This window comes from Theobroma cacao, chromosome 5 (genome assembly GCF_053813885.1).
Source record: "Theobroma cacao isolate CCN51 chromosome 5, ASM5381388v1, whole genome shotgun sequence".
Lineage (NCBI taxonomy): Eukaryota > Viridiplantae > Streptophyta > Magnoliopsida > Malvales > Malvaceae > Theobroma > Theobroma cacao.
The window spans coordinates 44,923,126-44,946,555 of NC_142643.1; the positions used below are offsets into that span (position 1 = coordinate 44,923,126).

Here is a 23,430-nt window from a genome sequence, read left to right on the forward strand (position 1 = left end):
GGTCAAGGTATCTTGATGACGTCAGAATCAAATTTAATGATTGTGGGATACTATGACAGTGATTGGGCAGGTTGTCCTGATTCTAAGAAGTCAATCACAAGATACAATATGTTCATTGGAAATTCTTTGGTGACATGGAAATCTAAGAAATAATCAGTGGTGTCTCGAAGCTCGGTAGAAGGTGAGTACAGGGCAATGGCATTAGCTAGTTATGAAATTATCTGGTTGAAACATCTTTTAGCAGACTTTGGAATTGAGCATAAAGTTGCAGTGGTACTCTATCAGACAGTCAGTCATCCATTCACATAAGCAAGAACCCGATCTTCCATTAGAGGACCAAACATATAGAGATGGATTGCCACTTCATTATGGAGAAAGTGATTGAAGGTACAATCAAACCAATATATATTTCAACTAATTTACAGCTAGTTGATCTATTCACTAAAGCTTTACAACCAAGGCAATTCCACAATCTTTTGAATAAGATGAATGTTCACAACATTCACATATCATTTTGAAGGGGAGTATTAGACAACGCAGCATTGAATAAGCTCGAAGCAGTTATAAAGAGTTTTGTGAAGAAGACTTGAGCAGAAGGAAAAAACAAGAAGTTTGAAAATAAAAGAATAGAGCTGTGCGCATCGTTTTAAAGAAAGCAAGAGGAAGAACTTGAAATAAAATGAAACGTTACGTTTTATTTCATTAATTTTAAATTTTTATTATGTTAGTTAAATATTGTAATTATTAGTTATTTTTTTTATTTTTAACTGTTAAAATACTGTATATAAATAATTTTTCTTTAAATATTTTTAATAGAAAATACCCAAAATGGCTTTTCTTCCCGAAAAGATGAGCCGCCACTGCTTTCTTCCTTCTTGCAGCTTTCTGACAAATGTGAATATATATATTTCAAATACAAAAAATGATTCCGCATGCATACAGCATACCGAACGCCCACTTAGACAGCTAGAGCTCACGTTCTGGCTCATTGACTCATTGAAATTCTGAGCAAGTCTGTCTGATGCACGTTTCCATACTTTCAGTGCACGGCCTCCAAGAAATGTGTCTTGTTCTTTCTCCAACTTGAAGTTTGGCGTTTTTAGTATATAATTTATCTTCTTTCCACTGCCATTGTGCAATTCTTTATGTCAATCGGAAGCTTCCAACCTCGAACCCGTAGCTTACTTTGACCGATTCAACATGCAGTTTTAAGTCATTACTGCAGGACGCAAGTTGCAGTTGTACTAAGCTATCTCTTTTGCTGATGTGATGACTAAGTCCTCTGTACGGTATAGCTCCCATATTTTTCACCCAAACAGATACATGAAATTGTACCCCAAAGAAAAGTCTCTATAACAGGAAACTTACAATGAAGCTTCTCAGAATCAAGGTTCCGAGGTCTATTTAAGGCTGCGATATGAAGTAAGCAGAGAACAAGACAGAGAGAGGGAGAGAGGAAGATTTATTCAGAGATGGAGAAAATAAAGGAAAAAATTGAAAAGGGGAAGCGACTGTTCACCCACAGAATCGACAGCTGCAGATTCAAACCTGGAGATCATATATATGGCTACAGGGGATTTGGTTCATACAGCCATCATGGTCTGTTTTCTTTTCCGTTTCTTTTCCTTTTAATGTATATGCACATTGATTTTCCTGGAGACACTCATACGCTTTAATTAATGAAAATTCCAGGAATATATGTTGGTGAAGATTGTGCGATTCATTTCATCCCGACAGAAAGTGACGGTCTCTCCAAGCAAGACCCTCCTTGTCCAAAATGTGGATATCAGCACAACGTTCACCTCGGAGTGGTGAAGACCTGCCTGGATTGCTTCCTATCCAACGGTGCCCTTTCAAGCGATTCCCTCTGTCTTTACCAATACGAAGAATCGGAGTTGGTTAAGATGTTGAAAAGATCTGGCAGCTGCAGTAGCTCCAAATGTTTACCACCCCAAACCGTTGTGAACATTGCCAACGAGCTCCACAAGGAAAATTGTTTCGGCCGCTATGACCTTGTTGGGAACAACTGTGAAGACTTCAGTACATTTTGTAAGACTGGCATTCGCAGAAGTGAACAGGTCCTTAGTGTTATGAATTTACCTATGATGCCATTCCTGGCGAAGGTATTGGAGAGCTTAAAGCTCTCTCTACCTAAATAATGCTTTAGAAAGAAAATCCAAAAAATTGTGTGTAATTTCAATAAGATTTAGGAGGATTTCTGAGTACCAAATTTCTAAGATTTCCTAATGATGAAGATATATCAAGTGTTAACATTGTTGACTTTAGTATTAATTCCATCAAATACTTGTTATTTGTGCTCTTATTTTTTTAAAGAAAATTATGAGCAATTACTATATGCTTGTCTATTTAGTTAAATGGTATGTTGAAGAGCTTGATTTTTTTTTTTTAATTCTTTCTTCAAGTTTAATGCTCTCACTATAAGTGACAATCATAGAGTGAGATGATTGAACCTAGAACCTAATTTATTAATCAGGTTTAAGACCCAATGTATTAATTATTTTTGGATCTTAATGGGTTAATTGGGTCTTGGAACTTGATAGTCTAAATTGAATTAAAAAACAAAAACAAAAACAAAAAATAATAATAGTAATAGAAAGCACAACAAAATAAAATAAAAATCTGAAATGGAGGGGATGGATTGCCGAATCCCAATTCCCAAATTCACAAGGCTCAATGTCTTTCTTATAACGATCCTTCCCGGTCGCTATCAGAGTTCGAGACTTTCGGGAGATCTCGTTAAGTCCCGAATAAGCCTTCATGAAATTTTTGGATATCTCTTGATACACATTTACTAAAAAATATTAATGCTCAAAACATATATATTTATTCCATGAATTTAACAATAAGTATAGTAATTCGATTTGGATCTTTAAGTCATAATATCATGATTAAATACATCGAGTTTAATACCCCAAAATTTTCATTTATATCAAAACTAAAATCTGTTTACATAATGATGCCAAATTGCTAAAACTTGACCTCTAACAGCGGAGCGACTCGGAATGAAAGGCTAAAAGATGCCTTTACCTATCTACGATGGATCGTACACACCGATGATTACACGCTAGGCCGATTCCTGTTTACAAAAGGAGAAATGAGAGGGGTGTGAGTCTCACAGACTCAGTGATCATCGATTCCGTGAGTAGGGCGTAAATGAGAAACAAGCAATAAGGTAGAGATTTTGAATAATAAAAATTGCAAGAGTAGATAAAAATATTTAATTCAAATGGAGATTTGTGCCTTATATATATAAAAGAAAATATCGAAAATCTCTTATAAGTCATAATCAACCATAATGTATATCAAATCAAGTAAGTAAACTTTTGTGCAGCGAGAAGGTTAATAACCATTTTCAAACTAAATCAGTAAGATATCGTTTTAAACCTCGTGTTCATAAAAGATCTTTGCAGTCGAAATTATCTCATGTAATACTCAAATCAAATCAATAAAGTTGGGCAAGCTCCCGCGAAACCAAATAGTAACCAAGGTTATACACAATTCACAAATCACCTCACACGCGAGGGTAAAATTCATATAACAATAAATCCAGGGGGGAAGCTGCAGGAAACCGTATAATTTTGTTTTCACCATGTAAGAAATAAAAGTCTAAAAACCCAAAGAGATTTTTGTCTCGAGTAGGAAATCAAATAAAATCTGTGGTCCCGCTACCACATAATAACCTCCAGGAGTCTCGCTCCACCGGATTCCACATGCCATGGTAGTCTCAACGATGTTAGCCGACATCGGAGAATCAAGCGGTTGCAACTGCGTAATCATCTAGTGGCCTAGCCACGCATACATATATCACAGGTCGTGGTCCCCACCACGTCTAACCACCCGTCGGCGATCTAAAAGTCCTCTAACTAGAGCTCACTCGTGCACGAGGGTCACACTTAACCCAAGTGACAGTTGGCCTACTCTCGAATCTCTCGGTTTATAAAACCATTTTAGAAATCACTTTATGTCCTTAAAATCTCGTTTCAAAATTATTTCCAAAGCATTCAACATAAGGTATGATAAAATCTATCATTTTCTCAAAATGAATTTATGCATGAACTTCAAAACAATAATTTGCATGGTGGATAAGCAATATAACCATGACTGCACACTGCACAAATATAAGGCACATATTTTGAGGTAAAACAGTGCGAAGGGCTTGTTTCTTGATTTTTAAAACTCTTTACATATAATTGATACATATATATATTCAAAACGATTTCTAAACATAATTTGCAACCACAATTTTCTAAGATTGCTACCAGCACATGCTATCTGCAATTTTCGCATTTAAAATAGATCTTATGTATAGGTATATATTTACGGAAATTTTAAAATTGACATTCCCTACTGACCTCACAATAGCGGGATATTACATCGCTATTGATTCTTACGTGTCTATAATTATTCCTACTTGCCGATCACATCTCACTTTGTTTTAGCAGTGATACCAACATTTAACAATTATGCGGAAAAACAGTTTGAACACTCAATAAAATGCATCAGGTCAGATAATGGATTAGAATTCAGACTAAAAGATTTTTTTGACAAAACAGGCATAGTTCATCAGCTTTCATGTGTTGAGACCCCTCAACAAAATGGGGTTGTTGAGCGGAAGCATCAACATATTTTGGTTGTAGCAAGGGTGTCATGACCCAGAACTCCCATCGGGCCCATAACAATCGCCGCAATGTCCCAATAGGCACTCATTACCCCGAATGTCAATCGAAACCTCGCAAGGCTTAGCATCAGCTTCCGCATCTCCCCGGTGAGCAACAGTTATTACATCTCACATTTCAAGAAATCATAAGTCATTTTCAAATCAAAATAATAAAATATTATTTTCTGGCTCATAGAGGCATTTTCGTCATTTTTCGTCAAAAATCTCAAAACTTACTAAAAATGTAGTAGGTAAGCAGAAAGAATATATTTAGTAATTTAAAAACAAATTAAGTATCTAAAACATTCATTTGAAGTGAAAATTTGACCATTTGAATATAATAAAAATATTCAATAAAATAAACTATTTTATTGTAAAATAATTTTTTATAAAGCTATCGATAAATAATTTTTATAGCGTAAAAGTTAATTATATTCATATATACTATAAAGCAAATAACCAAAGCATAAAATTACTTTTACAGCGACATGTGGGCCCCTAACTGACCAAGAAGGTGTAGAGCTACGAACCTTTACTTTCTAGGATGCAACTCCAAGATTAATTCTTGTCTTAATCAACTATCAGCAAACTGTCCTGAGCCTAAAAAAAATGAATAGGAAGAGGGGTGAGATTATCTAATCTCAGTGAGTAAACAATTACCATCAAAAGCATCTAAAACCGAGTAGATGGAGACAATATAAAAATGTTATATTTCAATAATGTTCATAACGCAAAATTCATTTCAATCTATACCAACGATTTCTTTTCATCAAAATTTTCCTAGCTTATAAGTTTCTTAAACTTGGCCCCTGCCAGAATCATTCTTGCGGGTACCTTCGTCAAAGTATCCCACTGAGACCGCCAAGGCTATTAAATGTTTCATACCCATAAACATGTTTTCGTATTTGACACATAGCCGTTCCTTGGCGTTGGCTGAGTCTCACTCTCACGTGGTGGCCCGAACGTGAGGTGCACTCAAATTTTACCTCAGGAGATACTTCACCCAACATCTCCCCCTGGAGGTAAATATATAATTGGGTTGTTGTACCCCTCTCATAGGCATTCCACGGAAACCCCCACTACTGCAGTGATCGTTTAATATACCACCAGACCCATAAATTTTTCAGTAGCATAATATGGCGAATAAAATTTAATCCAGTCTACCGAGACCAATCCAAAACTATTCATATATTTCATGCCGACCCCAAAAATTTAGCTAGTGTCATAAGCTACAATTTCAATAACATATAAAATCATAAATTCAACACAGTCTCCATATACTCAATTTTTCTAAAATAATATTTGATTTCAAAACCAGTATAAATCTCATTTTTTATAAAAGAAATATTTTAATTGGAAAATATAATATTTTATAATTTAAACTCACCATTCAATAAAAGCTTCAAACAAGTATAATTACTCTAGATATTTAAGACGATAAATTATCCACTCACAGTATTAGGAGTAGAAATACTCCTATTTTCAGTCCGCGGATACAGTCCTTTACCCTATCCAATGGCCCATCACCTAACCATAATCCATGACACATATTCTAATTAAATTGTGTCTAACAGTCATAAGCTATTTCAAGCTCGATATATATGCATGATATGAAATGAAAAATGCACGGGTAGCCATTTAGACCCGGTATTGGCCTAAGTCGATTTTTCATCCGATAAATTGGCCAATGCGTCCAATTTCACTCCAACTTGCTCCATTGCTTTTCCAATCCCTCAATTCACCAAGCACAACTAATTAACACACAATTAGGCAAAATTTATCTTCACTTTTTTTCTTGAAACTTTCAGCCAACAATGGTACACTAACTCTGTGATTTTTCCTACTTAATTTTCTCTCAATAATTCATTAATTCCTACACCAAAAACTATTATTTCTTAATCAAATCACCTAGAATAACATCTCATTCTTCCTCATTATTCACTTAGAGAATTCGGTTATTGATGGGCACCAAACCTTTGGTGGTTTTCTTCACTTGTTTTCATACTACACATCATTAATCACCTAAAAATACTAACATACCTAAAAATCAAACCAATCCAAGATCATTCTCTCTCCATACCCATTTTGACCAGCCATGAATTCACCATGAAAGCATACTTTTCAAACATGGAAATTAAGGGAAAATGCATAGGGAAAATAGTTCATAAACTAAAATCAAGAAATTTTACCTTTTTTCACTTGATTTCCTTGAAAATCCACACTTTTCTCTTGAATTTCTTTCCACCTTGGGTTTGTTCTTCCTTTCCCCTTTGTTTTCTTGCTATGGCCGGCCATAATGAAGAGAAAATGGTGGTGTGGGCTGATTTTTATAGTTAAATAATATAATAATTTAAACTTACCACATGGCATTCCATGATTGGTCTATTTTTTAAATTCTTATCTTTTAAGCTTTAAATCTCCACCATACATTATTCAAGGGTCAAAAATGATGATGGGTGAAGACCTTGTGCTGAAAAAGTGTTATGGGGGTGCAAAATTACCGTTTTGCCCTCGAGTGGTAAAATTATCATTTCGCCCCTGTACTCCAAATTATACCGAAATTAAAATTTTTCACTTCTAAACCTCAACCCATACTCCAATAAGTCAAATGGGGCCAAAAAAAATCTTTTCTAAAAATTTCCATTTTGTCTCCATGTGGCAAATGATCATTTTACCCCTGGATAGTGAAAATTCCGGTTTGACTCCAAATTGATCCTCGAGCTCTGAATTATCATTTTGAGTCATTCCTGGACCGTGAAACTCTTAATTTCACCTTAAAATTCCTATTTGAACTAGTTCGAGGCTTAATCGACTTAATGGTACCATTAGGGGTAATATCATCTTTTAACGATTCCTCAAACTTCCTAAATATGCAAACATTTTATTGAGCATGTAAATGACGTCGTAATTATGTTATAGAACAGGGTTTGACAAAGGGCCTTACTATTTCAATCTAGTCTGCCTACTCACTTTTGGGGTGATGTTGTAATGACAGCTGTGCATATCATTAATAGAGTACCAACAAGGTTACTCAAGAACAAATCCCCATTTGAATTGTTATATAAGAGACAACCTTCATATGAGCATTTGAGAGTGTTTGGTAGCCTATGTTTTGCATCTACTTTGTCATAGCACAGAAAGAAATTAGACCAAAGAGCCGCAAAATGCATTTTTTTAGGCTATCCAAATAACACAAAAGGTTATAGGGTATATGATCTCAATGCAAACAGAATCATAATTTCAAGGAATATTGTTTTTCATGAAGGAACATTCTCTTTTCAGTCAAAACAGCACACTACATGGCCTGAACCATTTTGTCAAACACCCGGTATGCATACCAAATATTCACCTCAAATTGACTCAGACTTACCAAATTTTCATTACCAAGATTACATACCTGTTGAAACATATAGTTTTGAACCTAATGCAAGTGCTCAAACACCATCAACATCACAGATAAATGACTTTGAGCCAAATTCCCTTGATACAGTTAGTATGCCTATTGCAACTAACAGTGAAAATGTAACCAGCAGCAATGAACATGATTCAAATGAAAATTTACCAGTTAGAAGAAGCACAAGACATAAATATGCTCCTAAATATCTGGATGCTTATCATGTTGACATGCCTTCAAAATCTCATACTGTCACTGCTCACCCAATCACTAAATTCTTGTCTACAAAGAACCTGTCACCTACATACAAAACATTCACTACATCTCTGTCACACACATTTGAACCTTCCACTTATCATCAAGCTACTACTTATTCTCATTGGAGAGATGCCATGAATGCTGAATTGAAAGCTTTACAAGACAGGGAAACGTGGAGCGCAGTACCAAGACCTCCAAATTCTCATGTAATTGGGTGTAAGTGGGCGTACAAAGTGAAGTTGAATGCAGATGGACAAATTGAAAGATATAAAGCTCGCTTGGTTGCAAAAAGGTATAACCAAATTGCAGGTTTTGACTACAAGGAGACTTTCAGTCCTGTAGCTAAGCAAACAACAGTAAGAGTATTCTTTGCCATAGCAGCAGCTTTCAATTGGCATATAATACAGTTGGATGTGAACAATGCATTCTTGAATGGAGATTTAAAGGAGGAGGTGTACATGGACATATCGCCAGGATATGAGATCCAGGGGGTGTATCCAGAAAAAGTGAAATTGGTCTGCAAACTTCATAAGTCACTATATGGCTTAAAGCAGGCATCTAGGGAGAGGAATGCCAAAATCACATCTTTAATTATATTTATTCAGTCCAATGCAGATCACTCATTGTTTACTATGAAAACAAACAATGATGAGTTCATTGCACTCTTATTGTATGTAGATGACATACTAGTAAGGAGTTCTTCAAAACAAGCTACAGATGATGTGAAATTGTTCCTAAGTTCACATTTTAAGCTCAAGGATTTAGGAATAGTCAAATATTTTCTCGGGTTAGAAATAGCAAGATCTCCTGAAGGTATCTCCATATCACAAAGAAAATACACTTTGGATCTCTTAGAAAAACATAGGTTGTTAGGTGCAAAACCAATCTCCACTCCTATTGACTATAATCAGAAGTTAGTCAAGGCTCAAGATGAAGAGAAGCTTATCAATTCAACAGACTATAGACAATTAGTTGGGAAATTACTATACCTCACATTCAGCAGACCAGACATAGCATATGCAGTTCAAGTATTGTCACAGTTTATGGACAAGCCTAGTCTTGAACATATGAATGCAGCTCACAGGGTGCCGAAATATCTGAAGGGGTCAGCTGGTCAAGGTATCCTGATGAAGTCAGAATCAAATTTAATGATTGTGGGATACTGTGACAGTGATTGGGCAGGTTGTCCTGATTCTAAGAAGTCAATAACAGGATACAATATATTCATTGGAAATTCTTTGGTGACATGGAAATCTAAGAAACAATCAGTGGTTCTCAAAGCTCAGTAAAAGCTGAGTACAGGGCAATGGCATTAGCTAGTTATGAAATTATCTGGTTGAAACATCTTTTAGCAGACTTTGGAATTGAGCATAAAGTTGCAATGGTACTCTATTCAGACAGTTAGTCAGCCATTCACATAAGCAAGAACCCGGTCTTCCATGAGAGGACCAAACATATAGAGATGGATTGCCACTTCATTATGGAGAAAGTGATTGAAGGTACAATCAAACCAATAAATATTTCAACTAATTTGCAGCTAGTTGATCTATTCACTAAAGCCTTACAACCAAGGCAATTCCACAATCTTTTGAGTAAGATGAATGTTCACAACATTCACATATCATCTTGAGGGGGAGTATTAGATAACACAGTATTGAATAAGCTCGAAGCAATTGTAAAGAGTTTTGTGAAGAAGACTCGAGCAGAAGGAAGAAACAGGAAGTTTGGAAATAAAGGAACAGAGCTGTGCGCACCATTTTGAAGAAAGCAAGAGGAAAAACTTGAAATAAAATGAAACGTTGTGTTTTATTTTATTAGTTTTAAATTTATATTATGTTAGTTAAATATTATAATTATTAATTATTTTTTTTATTTTTAACTCCTAAAACATTGTATATAAACAATTTTTTTTTAGATATTTTTTGAATAGAAAATACTTAAAATGACTTTTCTTTCTAAAAGGATGAGCCGGCACTGCTTTCTTACTTCCTGCAGCTTTCTGACAAATGTGAATATATTTATTTCAAATACAAAAAATGATTCCGCATGCATACAGCATACCGAACGCCCCCTTAGACAGCTAGAGCTCACGTTCTGGCTCATTGACTCATTGAAATTCTGAGCAAGTCTGTCTGATGTACGTTTCCATACTTTCAGTGCACGGCCTCCAAGAAATGTGTCTTGTTCTTTCTCCAACTTGAAGTTTGGCGTTTTTAGGATATAATTTATCTTCTTTCCACTGCCATTGTGCAATCTTTATGTCAATCGGAAGCTTCCAACCTCGAACCCGTTGCTTACTTTGACAGATTCAACAAGCAGTTTTAAGTCATTGATGGAGGACGCAAGTTGCAGTTGTACTAAGCTATCTCTTTTGCTGAGGTGATGACTAAGTCCTATGTATAGGTCCCATATTTTTCACCCAAACCGATACAGGAAATTGTACCCCAAAGAAAAGTCTCCATGACAGGAAACTTACAATGAAGCTTCTCAGAATCAAGGTTCCGAGGTCTATTTAAGGCTGCGATATGAAGTAAGCAGAGAACAAGACAGAGAGAGGGAGAGAGGAAGATTTATTCAGAGATGGAGAAAATAAAGGAAAAAATTGAAAAGGGGAAGCGACTGTTCACCCACAGAATCGACAGCTGCAGATTCAAACCTGGAGATCATATATATGGCTACAGGGGATTTGGTTCATACAGCCATCATGGTCTGTTTTCTTTTCCGTTTCTTTTCCTTTTAATGTATATGCACATTGATTTTCCTGGAGACACTCATACGCTTTAATTAATGAAAATTCCAGGAATATATGTTGGTGAAGATTGTGCGATTCATTTCATCCCGACAGAAGGTGACGGTCTCTCCAAGCAAGACCCTCCTTGTCCAAAATGTGGATATCAGCACAACGTTCACCTCGGAGTGGTGAAGACCTGCCTGGATTGCTTCCTATCCAACGGTGCCCTTTCAAGCGATTCCCTCTGTCTTTACCAATACGAAGAATCGGAGTTGGTTAAGATGTTGAAAAGATCTGGCAGCTGCAGCAGCTCCAAATGTTTACCACCCCAAACCGTTGTGAACATTGCCAACGAGCTCCACAAGGAAAATTGTTTCGGCCGCTATGACCTTGTTGGGAACAACTGTGAAGACTTCAGTACATTTTGTAAGACTGGCATTCGCAGAAGTGAACAGGTCCTGAGTGTTATGAATTTACCTATGATGCCATTCCTGGCGAAGGTATTGGAGAGCTTAAAGCTCTCTCTACCTAAATAATGCTTTAGAAAGAAAATCCAAAAAATTGTGTGTAATTTCAATAAGATTTAGGAGGATTTCTGAGTACCAAATTTCTTAGATTTCCTAATGATGAAGATATATCAAGTGTTAACATTGTTGACTTTAGTATTAATTCCATCAAATACTTGTTATTTGTGCTCTTATTTTTTTAAGAAAATTATGAGCAATTACTATATGCTTGTCTATTTAGTTAAATGGTATGTTGAAGAGCTTGATTTTTTTTTTTAATTCTTTCTTCAAGTTTAATGCTCTCACTATAAGTGACAATCATAGAGTGAGATGATTGAACCTAGAACCTAATTTATTAATCAGGTTTAAGACCCAATGTATTAATTATTTTTGGATCTTAATGGGTTAATTGGGTCTTGGAACTTGATAGTCTAAATTGAATTAAAAAACAAAAACAAAAACAAAAAATAATAATAGTAATAGAAAGTGCAACAAAATAAAACAAAAATCTGAAATGGAGGGGATGGATCGAGGAATCCCAATTCCTAAATCCACAAGGCTCAATGTCTTTCTTGTAACGACCCTTCCCCGGTCGCTATCGACGTTCGAGACTTCCGGAAGATCCCGTTAAGTCTCGAACAAGCCTTCATGAAATTTTTGGATATCTCTTTATACATATTTACTAAACATTATTAATGCTCAAAACATATATATTTATTCCATGAATTTAACAATAAGCATAGTAATTTGATTGGGATCTTTAAGTCACAATATCATGATTAAATACATCGAGTTTAATACCCCAAAATTTTCATTTATATCAAAACTAAAATCTATTTACATAATGATGCCAAATTGCTAAAACTTGACCTTTAACAGTGGAGCGACTTGGAATGAAAGGCTAAGAGATGTTTTTACCTATCTACGATGGATCGTATGCACCGATGATTGCACGCTAGGCCGATCTCTGTTTACAAAAGAGAAAATGAGAGGGGTGTGAGTCTCACAGACTCAGTGATCATCGACTCTGTGAGTAAGGCGTAGATGAAAAACAAGTAATAAGATAAAGATTTTGAATAATAAAAATTGCAAGAGTAGATAAAAATATTTAATTCAAATGGAGATTTGTACCTTATATATATAAAAGAAAATATCGAGAATCTCTTATAAGTCATAATCAACCATAATGTATATCAAATCAAGTAAGTAAACTTTTGTGCAGCGAGAAGGTTAATAACTATTTTCAAACTAAATCAGTAAGATATCGTTTTAAACCTCGTGTTCATAAAAGATCTTTGCAGTCGAAATTATCTCATGTAATACTCAAATCAAATCAATAAAGTTGGGCAAGCTCCCGCGAAACCAAATAGTAACCAGGGTTATACACAGTTCGCAAATCACCTCACACGTGAGGGTAAAATTCATATAACAATAAATCCAGGGGGGAAGCTGCAGTAAACCGTATAATTTTGTTTTCACCATGTAAGAAATAAAAGTCTAAAAACCCAAAGAGATTTTTGTGTCGAGTAGGAAATCAAATAAAATCCGTGGTCCCACTACTACATAATAACCTCCGGGAGTCTCGCTCCACCGGATTCCACATGCCATGGAAGTCTCAACGATGTTAGCTGACATCGAAGAATCAAGCGGTTGCAACTGCGTAATCATCTGGTGGCCTAGCCACGCATACATATATCATAGGCCGTGGTCCCCACCACGTCTAACCACCCGTTGGCGATCCAAAAGTCCTCTAGCTAGAGCTCACTCGTGCACGAGGGTCACACTTAACCCAAGTGACAGTTGGCCTACTCTCGAATCTCTCGGTTTATAAAACCATTTTAGAAATCACTTTATGTCATTAAAATCTCGTTTCAAAATTATTTCCAAAGCATTCAACATAAGGTATGATAAAATTTATCATTTTCTCAAAATGAATTTATGCATGAACTTCAAAACAATAATTTGCATGGTGGATAAGCAATATAACCATGACTGCACACTACACAAATATAAGACACAGATTTTGAGGCAAAACAGTGCGAAAGGCTTGTTTCTCGATTTTTAAAACTCTTTACATATAATTTATACATATATATATATATTCAAAACGATTTCTAAACATAATTTGCAATCACAATTTTCTAAGATTGCTACCAGCACATGCTATCCACAATTTTCGCGTTTAAAATAGATCTTACGTATTGATATATATTTACAAAAATTTTAAAATTGACACTTTCTACTCACCTCACAATAACGGGATATTACATCGCTATTGATTCTTACGTGTCTATAATTATTCCTACTTGCCGATCACATCTCACTTTGTTCGGCACGCCATCAATACAAGCTTTCCTAACAACAATTCAAACTCAATATATTTAGTGCCCACTTTAACCTTTCGAAGTAACTTCCGCCCAAACCCATCTTAATATTTTTATAATATTAACCATATTTACGGCAACAACAATCATTTCAAATCTACTCAATCATTTTCCAATTTCATCCACATTATTCTCCCTTATTTCTTCCAATTAATATAACATGTAACTTAACACTTTTAACTAATTTATGTAAATAAATTCTCCCGACAACAAAATTCCTCACAATGAATCATTTCAAAATTTTTTAACTATATTTAAAACACTATTCATTCATCTCATATTTTCTTTTTTACTTTAATCCTATGAAAATCATAAAATAATTTTTAAATATTATATTAAAGCAACTTAATTTAATTCATATCATCAATAATCTAAATTTAGCTAAACAAGATGGACTAGCCTCCAAATAATCTAATTTCATAACAAGTCCAAAAAAAAGAGCAAGACAATTTTTACCAATTTGGGCTGGGTGGTCCAAATCTCCACCTTTATTCTCTTTCCCTTTCTATTCCACCTTGTTCCAGCCGGCCTTCTCATGAACCAGCACCCATGGACAGCACAAGCTCTCTCTCTCCCTCACATCATTGGCAGCTTAAAGTCCCCTCCCTACTTCCACCGTTGGTTAGCTCTCTCTTTTTCCGCCAGCCACCACAACCCAAATCTTTCTCTTTTCCTTCCTCCAAATTCCAGCAATTAACACCCTTGTTTTCCCCTATCAAAATCAGCTGCACAGCTCTTTCTTTCCTCTATAAAAAATCAGCTTCTTCCTCCCTTTTATTTTTGTTCAATAAATGGCTTCCTCTTTTCCTTTTTTCACCGCCGGTCACCTTTCTTTCCTTCTTCTTCTTTCTTTTCTTCTTTCTTTGGCCGGCTACTCTCTAGATTTTTTTTCCTTCTTTTATCTCTCTCTTTTTCATCTATTTTATTTCTCTTTCCTTTCCTTCTTTTTCTCATCCTTTGCTAACATCATCATCATCATCATTTCTTCTCTTCCTTTTTCCTTCACTCCATGTGGCCGGCTCCTACTAACTCAATTCATCACTTCAAAAAATATATTTTCTTAACTAATTTATTTACCACATGGACGACTGCCACTCGACCCTTGTTCCATTTATTTTATTTTTTTTTCTTTTTTTCTCATGTGATCAAAGTAAAGTAAAAAAGTCATGCTTAATTTTCCACCCATCCTACCCTTTCATTATTCATCTTTTCTTTATTCATTTCATTTTATTTTTTTATTCATTTATTGTTATTATTATTAATAATATTTTAATATTATTTTATTAAATAAAATATTATTTTATTTCAAAAATTTCTACTTGTCTTCTTTGGTCCCGAAACGTATTATTATATCCCACTTCACTTCCAAATTACTTTTTAACGCGTTAATTCATCCTCGACGAAGATATTATTATTTAATTATTATTTTTATGTGTGTGAAATATATTACTTTGGAGTATTCCTTTACTCCTTTATCACTCTTTAGCACATAAACTAGCACCAATTATTCCTTCGTCTTACCGGAACTGTTATGTTAACTACCATACGAGGCTACGGGATGTTACATTTCTCTTACACCCAAAGGTCACGTTTGGTTTGTAGAATCGACCATGATAGAATTAAATAGTTATTATGTACGAATAAAATAAGATAAAAATATAATAAAATAATTATTACGTAATTTGGTACGACGAATGAAATAAAGCAAGTGTAATTATTATAATTTATTGTAATGTTTTGTTAGTAAGGATAATTTTGAAACTAGAAAGGAATAGAAGATAAAAAACAAAAATATACTTTATTATATATATGATTATTTATTTTTATTTTATTTTTAAAAATTAATTATTTATAATTTATTTAAAATATTAATAATTGGTAATTTAAATGTTAATATTTATTTATAATTTAATCATTAGTATTATAAAATATTAATATTTTATTATAATTTAATTGTTATTATGATTATTTATTTTTATTTTATTTTATTTTTAAAATATTTATAATTTATAATTTATTTAAAATATTAATAATTGATAATTTAAATGTTAATGTTTTATTTATAATTTAAATATTAGTATGATTATTTATTTTTAAATATTAATAACTTATAATTTATTTAAAATATTAATAATTGATAATTTAAATATTAATGTTTTATTTATAATTTAAATATTAGTATGATTATTTATTTTTAAATATTAATAACTTATAATTTATTTAAAATATTAATAATTGATAATTAAAATATTAATACTTTATTATATTAAATATAAATATTTTTAAAATATTAATATTTTATTTATAAGTTAAATATTATTATGATTATTAATATTTAAATATTAATAATTTATTTAGAGTTATTAATAATTGATCATTTAAATATTAATATTTTATTTATAATTTAATCATTAATATTTGAGGATTCTAAATTTCATCAAAACGTTGAGAGAATTAAGAAAAGATTTCAGTTTGAAGGTTTTCAGTTGCTCTTTAATAAAATTGGAAAATCACTCTATTTATTTCATGTTTGCATCATGTTAATTAAGAATACTAATTAGGCTAATAAATGAAACTTTTGATGATAAGATTGTTCATGAAAATTGTAGAAACATAGTTCTTGAAAATTCTCTAGGTAAGGAAATATTTTAAATTTCACTAAAGCGTTAGGTGAATTTTGAAAAGTTTTTATATGCTGATTTTCATTTATTTAATGAAATTAATAAAATTAATTTTAAGATAATAATAATAATAAGTTAAAATCAACCTTTTCATAATACATTTAATGAATTTTTTAAAAAAGTAATATACCTAGTGAACCTATCAACAAAGCTTTTTCAAGAAAATAAGTGTGTTTTCTTGAATACTCTCGGAGTGAGAAAAATTTTCTTAAGTTTTAGTAGGATGTTAAGAAGATAGAGAAATTTTTTTTAATATTTATTAATGAGTAAGAAAAATGAAAGAAACAGACAAAAAAATAAATAAAGAAATAAATAGTAATTAAGTCCAAAAAAGAATTAGTTTCGTGATAAATGTGGACAAATGTATACCCTGAATATTGGAGAGCAAATTAAAAACCATTTGTGTAATTCATTGTTAAGCCAAGCCAATTTAATGAGCTATTGAGCTTGATTTGTTAAATGGGCTCAGAACCCAATTTACAAATTGGGCTGATATCTTAGCTTATTTATTGGGCATAATGGGCCTGGACCTGACAAGCCCAATAATCCTAACAGTTTTTTTTAGTTCAAGTATTTCTTTCAACTGCAGGTACCAGGTGATAAATAGTCTATTAGCTTGTGATGTTGTTCCACCTTTGGTTGGTATTGCATTTACAACAAAACTCTGTAGTGCATTGTCTTCTAAACCGGAAAAAGTATAAGATTATTATTTTAATTTTTAATTTTTAAGTTATTTCATTAGAATCATTAATTTTTTCATCAAATTATGTTATTAAAATTACCGTACCGATCACATTATAAATTACATTGCATATTACATGTCTTTAGTATATTTTGTGTGGATATTTTTCTCTGACTTTTAAGAAAATAATGTAATGAAAAATATTCGAAATTAAATCACTTTAAAACATTAAGAAGTCAAATGAAACTCTATTATTGATGAAGAATTAAAGTAAAATCTGATGAATAAAATGCTAGGAAGCATGACCACAGCTTAATCATTCCAGAATATGACTTTTCTTAGTGGGATTGATCCATTACCCACGCTAACTTTGGAAATTTTCCCATAGAAATAATTGCAGGGCAGTTTTTCCATTGCTTTTTCCTTCTATGTTTCCACTCTGGGTTCAAACTTGTTGACCTTGAGCATTTTTTTCCGTTTACTTCAAGGTCTCCCTTCCATGTATCATTTCTCCTTATGATCAATTCCAAGAAATTGATATAATAACAGTTTCAAGTTCTAGTCTTGTGTCCACATTTCAAGGGTAAAATTCCACCTCTAATGTTTAATATTCCACAAATAAAATAATTTTTTTTGTGCTCAACGTTCTCTGACTGAGGATGAGAATATGTCTAAATGAATTTGCTGGAGAGTGGCTTTCCTTCAAGACTTTCTTTTTCAATTTCCACCAAGAAATTACAAGGCAACTTACCCTTGTTTTCACGTTTGGAATTTAACAGACAGTGTGGGTTCCATTATAGTGACCCTGCTGAGCAAATCCTCCATAGAATCCAACTTTTCCTCTTAACGTTTACTTTTAAGTCTCCCTTCTATCATTATTAACTTGTCTGATGGTTGCAACAATTCGAGTAGCACATTGCTCTGGACTTAATTTGGATGAGTCAATCTTTTTCTTAATCTTGTTCACTGCATATAAAGACTCTGATTTCCTCCATTTAATATTCTGGTTCTCAATTTTTCTGACAGTTATGTAGGTAATTTATCTGATAAAGTTGTTCCATCTCTCCAACTTCTCTATAGGTTGATGTATAGAATTCGTTTCAAAGCCTAAATATAGTTTTTATTGCTTGGTCATTCATTTCAATATAGGTGTCAAGCAAGGTATTAAGATGTTTAAAAAAAAAAATCCTTCTTAGAGTAATTAAACTAGCAGCAGATTGTAAATAATTATATTATCCTTTTTTGAAATTAGTGAGAATTAATAAAGCATTAAGATATTAAGATGGGAAAAAAAAATAAAGATGAATAGGTGTACTTTCTGAGATTAATAAAAGTAAAATATAGAAGTGGTGGAAATATATATCAATTATGCTCAATTATTCCAGCGACGATATGGTGATCAAAATCCAGTATGAATGCAGACCCATATAGATTTTTCCAATTAAGTCTAGTCCTACAACTTCAGCTCTGACTTGAAATATTTGCCTGGAAGTAACGCAAGGGGCAATGACCAACAGCCGTCAGCTTCTGCTCCACCAGACAAAGCTAAATGGTTTTCATGGCCGTATTTTCGCTGGCAACATGACTAAGTCAAGTATTTAGCGAGCCCAAGACATCATTTAGGAGAGGAGATAAAACCAGAGTCCTAAAAGTCTTACATTGCTCTTTTTATTTTTGCTCAGCCTTGCGTTGCACTTAGTTCTTGTTGATGAACTAAGCACTCTCAACTCAAGCACAAACTAATCTCAGTTCAGAAACTTATATCTGGCTTGATGATGAAGCTATCGAGCAAGCATTTGAAACCGTCCCGCTCCCTTTTCCTTGTTTTCCTTGCCGTTATTCTCCTTACTTTCTTTAACCTGCAAGGTCCTAACTTGCTTGGTTCAGCAACCCTTGTGGTTACTGGCAATGAGACAGATCAACGAGCTTTACTCGAGTTCAAGAGAAAGATAATTGAAGATAATTTCGGATTTATGCACTCCTGGAACAATACTGTCCACTTCTGCCAGTGGTATGGTGTTAAATGCAGTCGCAGACATGAGAGAGTCACCATGTTAGACTTGGGATCCCTAAAGCTCGTGGGGTCTATATCACCATCTATTGGAAATTTGAGCTTTCTTAGGGTGTTAAACCTTCGAAACAACAGTTTCAATCAAGCAATCCCTCAAGAAATTGGCCGTTTGCGAAGATTGCGAGAACTAATGCTGCAAAACAACCACCTAAGAGGTGCAATTCCTTCCAATTTGTCCAGTTGTACTCGACTTGCAGCAATTAATTTTTCAAGCAACTTGCTAACTGGAGAAATACCAGGTGCGCTTGGTCTCTTGTCAAACCTAATACGATTTAGTCTTGGGGAAAATGATTTAAGAGGGGGTATCCCGCCTTCCTTGGGTAATTTATCCTCTCTGCAGTATATTTATCTACATAGCAATAGATTGAGTGGAGTTATGCCTGAAGCTCTTGGCAGATTGAAAAATCTTGTAGCTTTGGCTGTGAGAGAAAATGAAATTTCTGGTGTCATCCCTGCTTCAATTTTCAATCTCTCCAATATTAAACGCCTTTACATAGCCACAAACCAAATACAAGGTCGTCTTCCGCCGGACCTAGGAATCACTATGCCGCAGATTGAAATCCTTGCGGTCGAGGATAATCAATTCATTGGATCATTCCCCGATTCAATATCCAATGCCTCAAATCTTGTACACCTTACTGCTGGGGAAAACAAACTTAGTGGACCCTTGCCTTCATTCGAAAAGTTGGATAAACTATCACGATTTATAATCATGGGCAACCTTCTTGGAAGTATGACAGCAACTGACCTGAACTTTCTCTGCACTTTAAACAATGCTTCCAGACTAGAGCTCCTAGAGATAGGCGAAAACAACTTTGGAGGGGAATTACCGGATTGCATAGGCAATCTATCCAGGAATCTCAAAGTTTTAAATATCCAACGCTGTAGAATATGGGGAAGAATTCCATCCGGAATTGCAAATCTCATCAACTTGGAGGTACTAGCGGCATCATACAATCAATTATCAGGTTCTATTCCCCTTGGCATTGGAAGGCTTCAAAAGCTAAGTATCGTTTTTGCAGCTGGCAATTCTCTCTCAGGGGCCATTCCCCCCAATTTTGGAAATTTGACAATGTTAACCAAATTGGGTTTAAGTGATAACAATCTTCAGGGCAACATTCCTTCAAGTATAGGCAAGTGTGAGATTTTGGTTGGATTGTCTCTTGCTAAAAACAATCTAAGTGGTTCTATACCTCCTGAAGTAATTGGGCTCTCATCCTTGTCCATCGTCCTAAACTTATCTTCAAACTCTTTAACTGGTGTGCTTCCCGTCGAAGTAGAAAATATGAAAAACCTAGGTGAATTATCTGTGTCTCAAAACAGATTATCAGGTGTGCTTCCAGATAGTCTTGGTAGCTGTGTAAGACTGGAGAGACTGCTCTTGGATGGCAATTTTTTTGAAGGCCCCATTCCTTCATCTTTGAGTTCATTGAGAGGTCTTGAAGCATTAGATATATCTGACAATAATCTTTCGGGTGAGATTCCAAAATTTCTGGTGAGCTTGGAGTCATTACAGTATTTAAATCTTTCTTTTAATGATTTCGAGGGTATGGTACCAATTGAAGGTGTTTTTAAAAATGCCAGTGCTACATTCGTTGAGGGAAACAATAAGCTTTGTGGAGGCACTCTTGAGTTACACTTGCCCAGTTGTAACTTGAAAACATCCAACAGAAGATGGAACAATTCTCTTAAATTAAAAATTGTGGTTGTTTTTGTAGTTTTAGGAGTGATTTTGGTATCCACATTTCTCCTCATTTTGTGGTTTAGACCGAAAAAGGAGAAGTCCACGGCAACAACGTTTGCAGAAAACTCACTTTTAAACTTATCATACCAAAGCCTCCTAAAGGCTACTGAAGGATTCTCCTCAATGAATTTGGTTGGTTCAGGTAGTTTTGGTTCCGTATACAAAGGAATTCTTGAAGACAGTGGAGTAGTTGTTGCCGTTAAGGTGCTTAACCTTATATGTCGTGGAGCTTCAAGAAGTTTTATGGCTGAATGTGAGGTATTGAAAAACATCAGACATCGGAATCTTGTCAAGGTCTTAACAGCAGTTTCAGGTATCGATTATCAAGGGAATGATTTTAAAGCGTTGATTTATGAGTTCATGCAAAATGGGAGCTTGGAGGATTGGTTGCATCCATCTGTTGGGATGAATGAGGCAAATGAGGTAGCAAGAAACTTAAATCTTCTTCAGAGATTGAATGTGGCAATTGATGTTGGTTGTGCCTTGGAGTATCTTCATCATTATTGTGAAACACCAATTGTTCACTGTGACCTAAAACCAAGCAATATTCTCCTTGATGATGAAATGGTTAGCCATGTGGGTGACTTTGGGCTAGCAAAATTCATTATATCAGACATGCAAAATAACACTTCAAGCTTGTCAAGCTCCCTTGGGTTAAGAGGAACATTTGGTTACGCACCACCAGGTAAGTAGATTACTATACATTTTTTTATCTATAATCTATAATTTCATATTAAATTTCAAGTATATATGTCCATAGTTTTCATTCGATATGATAAAAGTAGAGTGCATTCATGTGAGAAAGGCATTTGCATCTGTTTTGAAAACGTTTCTCTTATTTGTGACAAATGAATTACAGAATATGGCTTGGGAAGTGTTGTGACAAGTTATGGTGATGTGTACAGTTATGGCATTCTTTTGCTGAAGATGTTCACTGGGAAGAAGCCCACTGATGAAATGTTTAAAGAGAACTTGAATCTTCATAACTTTGTTAGAACAGCTTTACCAGATCAAGTGGCTGAGATTACAGATCCCATTCTTCTTCAAGAAAGTTTTCGTGGAGAAAGAATGACTAGCAATACTCGCAACCAGAGCAATCAAAGAGATAATAGACTTCTCCAGTGCTTAAATTCAATACTTGAAATCGGAGTTGCTTGTTCTATTGATTTGCCTACTGAACGAATGGATATGACACATGTTGTTGCAGAACTTTGTTCTATAAGAGACAAGCTACTCCCAACTCGATCATTAAGATCAACAGGTATATGAATACTGTTTTAAATCCAAGTAACAATAACATATGATTCTTATAATTTTTTTTTTAATTACGTCTTTTGAAAATATTAAACCCATGATACGTCTTTATCTAAGTGCTATTTTAATTTAAATCTTGACAAATTTTAAGATTAAATATTTTCTTCAGCTGCAGGTACTAGGTGATACTACATATATTGGCTTGTGATGTTGCTGCACTTTTGATTGGTATTGCATTTACAAGAAAGCTCCCAGGTGCATTATGTCTACTAAACGGGAAAAAAGAAAACATTGTTATTACCTCACCATAAGATTTAACCATTCCCTTCCTTTGTTTTCTGAAAGATCAACTATGGAAGAATGTATGTGTCTACCAATTCATGAATAAAATTTCAATTTTAAGGTTTTAATGTTTCATAAATGGAATACTTATTCATGTGATTAAGGATGAGGTTAAGGTAGGTTGATCTACTTTTAATTTATAGATTGATAAATTTTAAGAAGCTTCTATAGCTTAATCTGCTAAATTTCATTTATGATCTGCTTTTAACTTTTTATTTCGATAATTCGATCCTATTTTAATTTTTAATTTCTATATTGCTTCATTTATATCACTAATTTTTTAAAATTATTTTATTTTTAATTTTTCATCAAATTATTTAATTAAAATTAATGTAATGTTCACGTTATAAATTACATTGCATGTTACATGCCCACAGTATCTTGTGTGGATATTTTTTCAATTTTTTAAAAAATAATGCAATGAAAGATCGAATATGAAACAATTTAAAGATGAAGAATTAAACTAGAATCTGAATAAAATGTTTAGGAAGCATGATGCTTAACCATTTCAGAATATGACTTTTCTTAGTGGGATTGATCCAACTTTGGAGAGTAGAATTCTCCATTTTTTTCCATAGAAATAATTAAAGGGCAGTTTTTCATTGCCTTTTCTTTCTATGTTTTTTCTATGGGTTCAAACTTATTGACCTTGAGGAGTCTTTTGCGTTTGCTTCAAGGTCTTCCTTCCATACATCATTTCTCATT

The 23,430-nt window shown here is 33.9% G+C and overlaps 1 protein-coding gene, 2 long non-coding RNA genes and 1 pseudogene across 4 annotated transcripts; 3 read left to right on the forward strand and 1 right to left on the reverse strand.

Moving 5' to 3' along the window:
• The first annotated feature begins 1,472 nt into the window (after positions 1–1,472).
• LOC18600142 (protein LEAD-SENSITIVE 1-like) lies at positions 1,473–2,159 on the forward strand. The gene is made up of 2 exons (XM_018120720.2): positions 1,473–1,599; positions 1,693–2,159. The coding sequence occupies exons 1-2, from the start codon at positions 1,473–1,475 to the stop codon at positions 2,157–2,159; spliced, it is 594 nt and encodes a 197-aa protein (XP_017976209.2).
• An 8,714-nt stretch (positions 2,160–10,873) lies between these two features.
• LOC148762987 (uncharacterized) lies at positions 10,874–11,431 on the forward strand. The gene is made up of 2 exons (XR_016026394.1): positions 10,874–11,037; positions 11,131–11,431. It is a non-coding gene; the product is annotated as an uncharacterized LOC148762987 (long non-coding RNA).
• An 840-nt stretch (positions 11,432–12,271) lies between these two features.
• LOC148762988 (uncharacterized) lies at positions 12,272–14,983 on the reverse strand. Its single transcript, XR_016026408.1, has 3 exons — positions 14,408–14,983; positions 13,815–13,922; positions 12,272–12,534 (listed from the first exon to the last, which is right to left on the reverse strand). It is a non-coding gene; the product is annotated as an uncharacterized LOC148762988 (long non-coding RNA).
• Positions 14,984–18,814: 3,831 nt separating this feature from the next.
• LOC18600144 (putative receptor-like protein kinase At3g47110) lies at positions 18,815–22,448 on the forward strand (annotated as a pseudogene). Its single transcript, XR_016026184.1, has 2 exons — positions 18,815–21,814; positions 21,989–22,448. The product of XR_016026184.1 is annotated as a putative receptor-like protein kinase At3g47110 (transcript).
• Positions 22,449–23,430: the final 982 nt, after the last annotated feature.

Excerpts from the sequence above, each read along its gene's own strand:
- LOC18600142 (XM_018120720.2), top strand. The coding sequence starts at position 1,473 with ATGGAGAAAATAAAGGAAAAAATTGAAAAGGGGAAGCGACTGTTCACC. Across the intron at positions 1,600-1,692 it reads TGGTTCATACAGCCATCATG|GAATATATGTTGGTGAAGAT; the intron begins GTCTGTTTTCTT and ends TGAAAATTCCAG.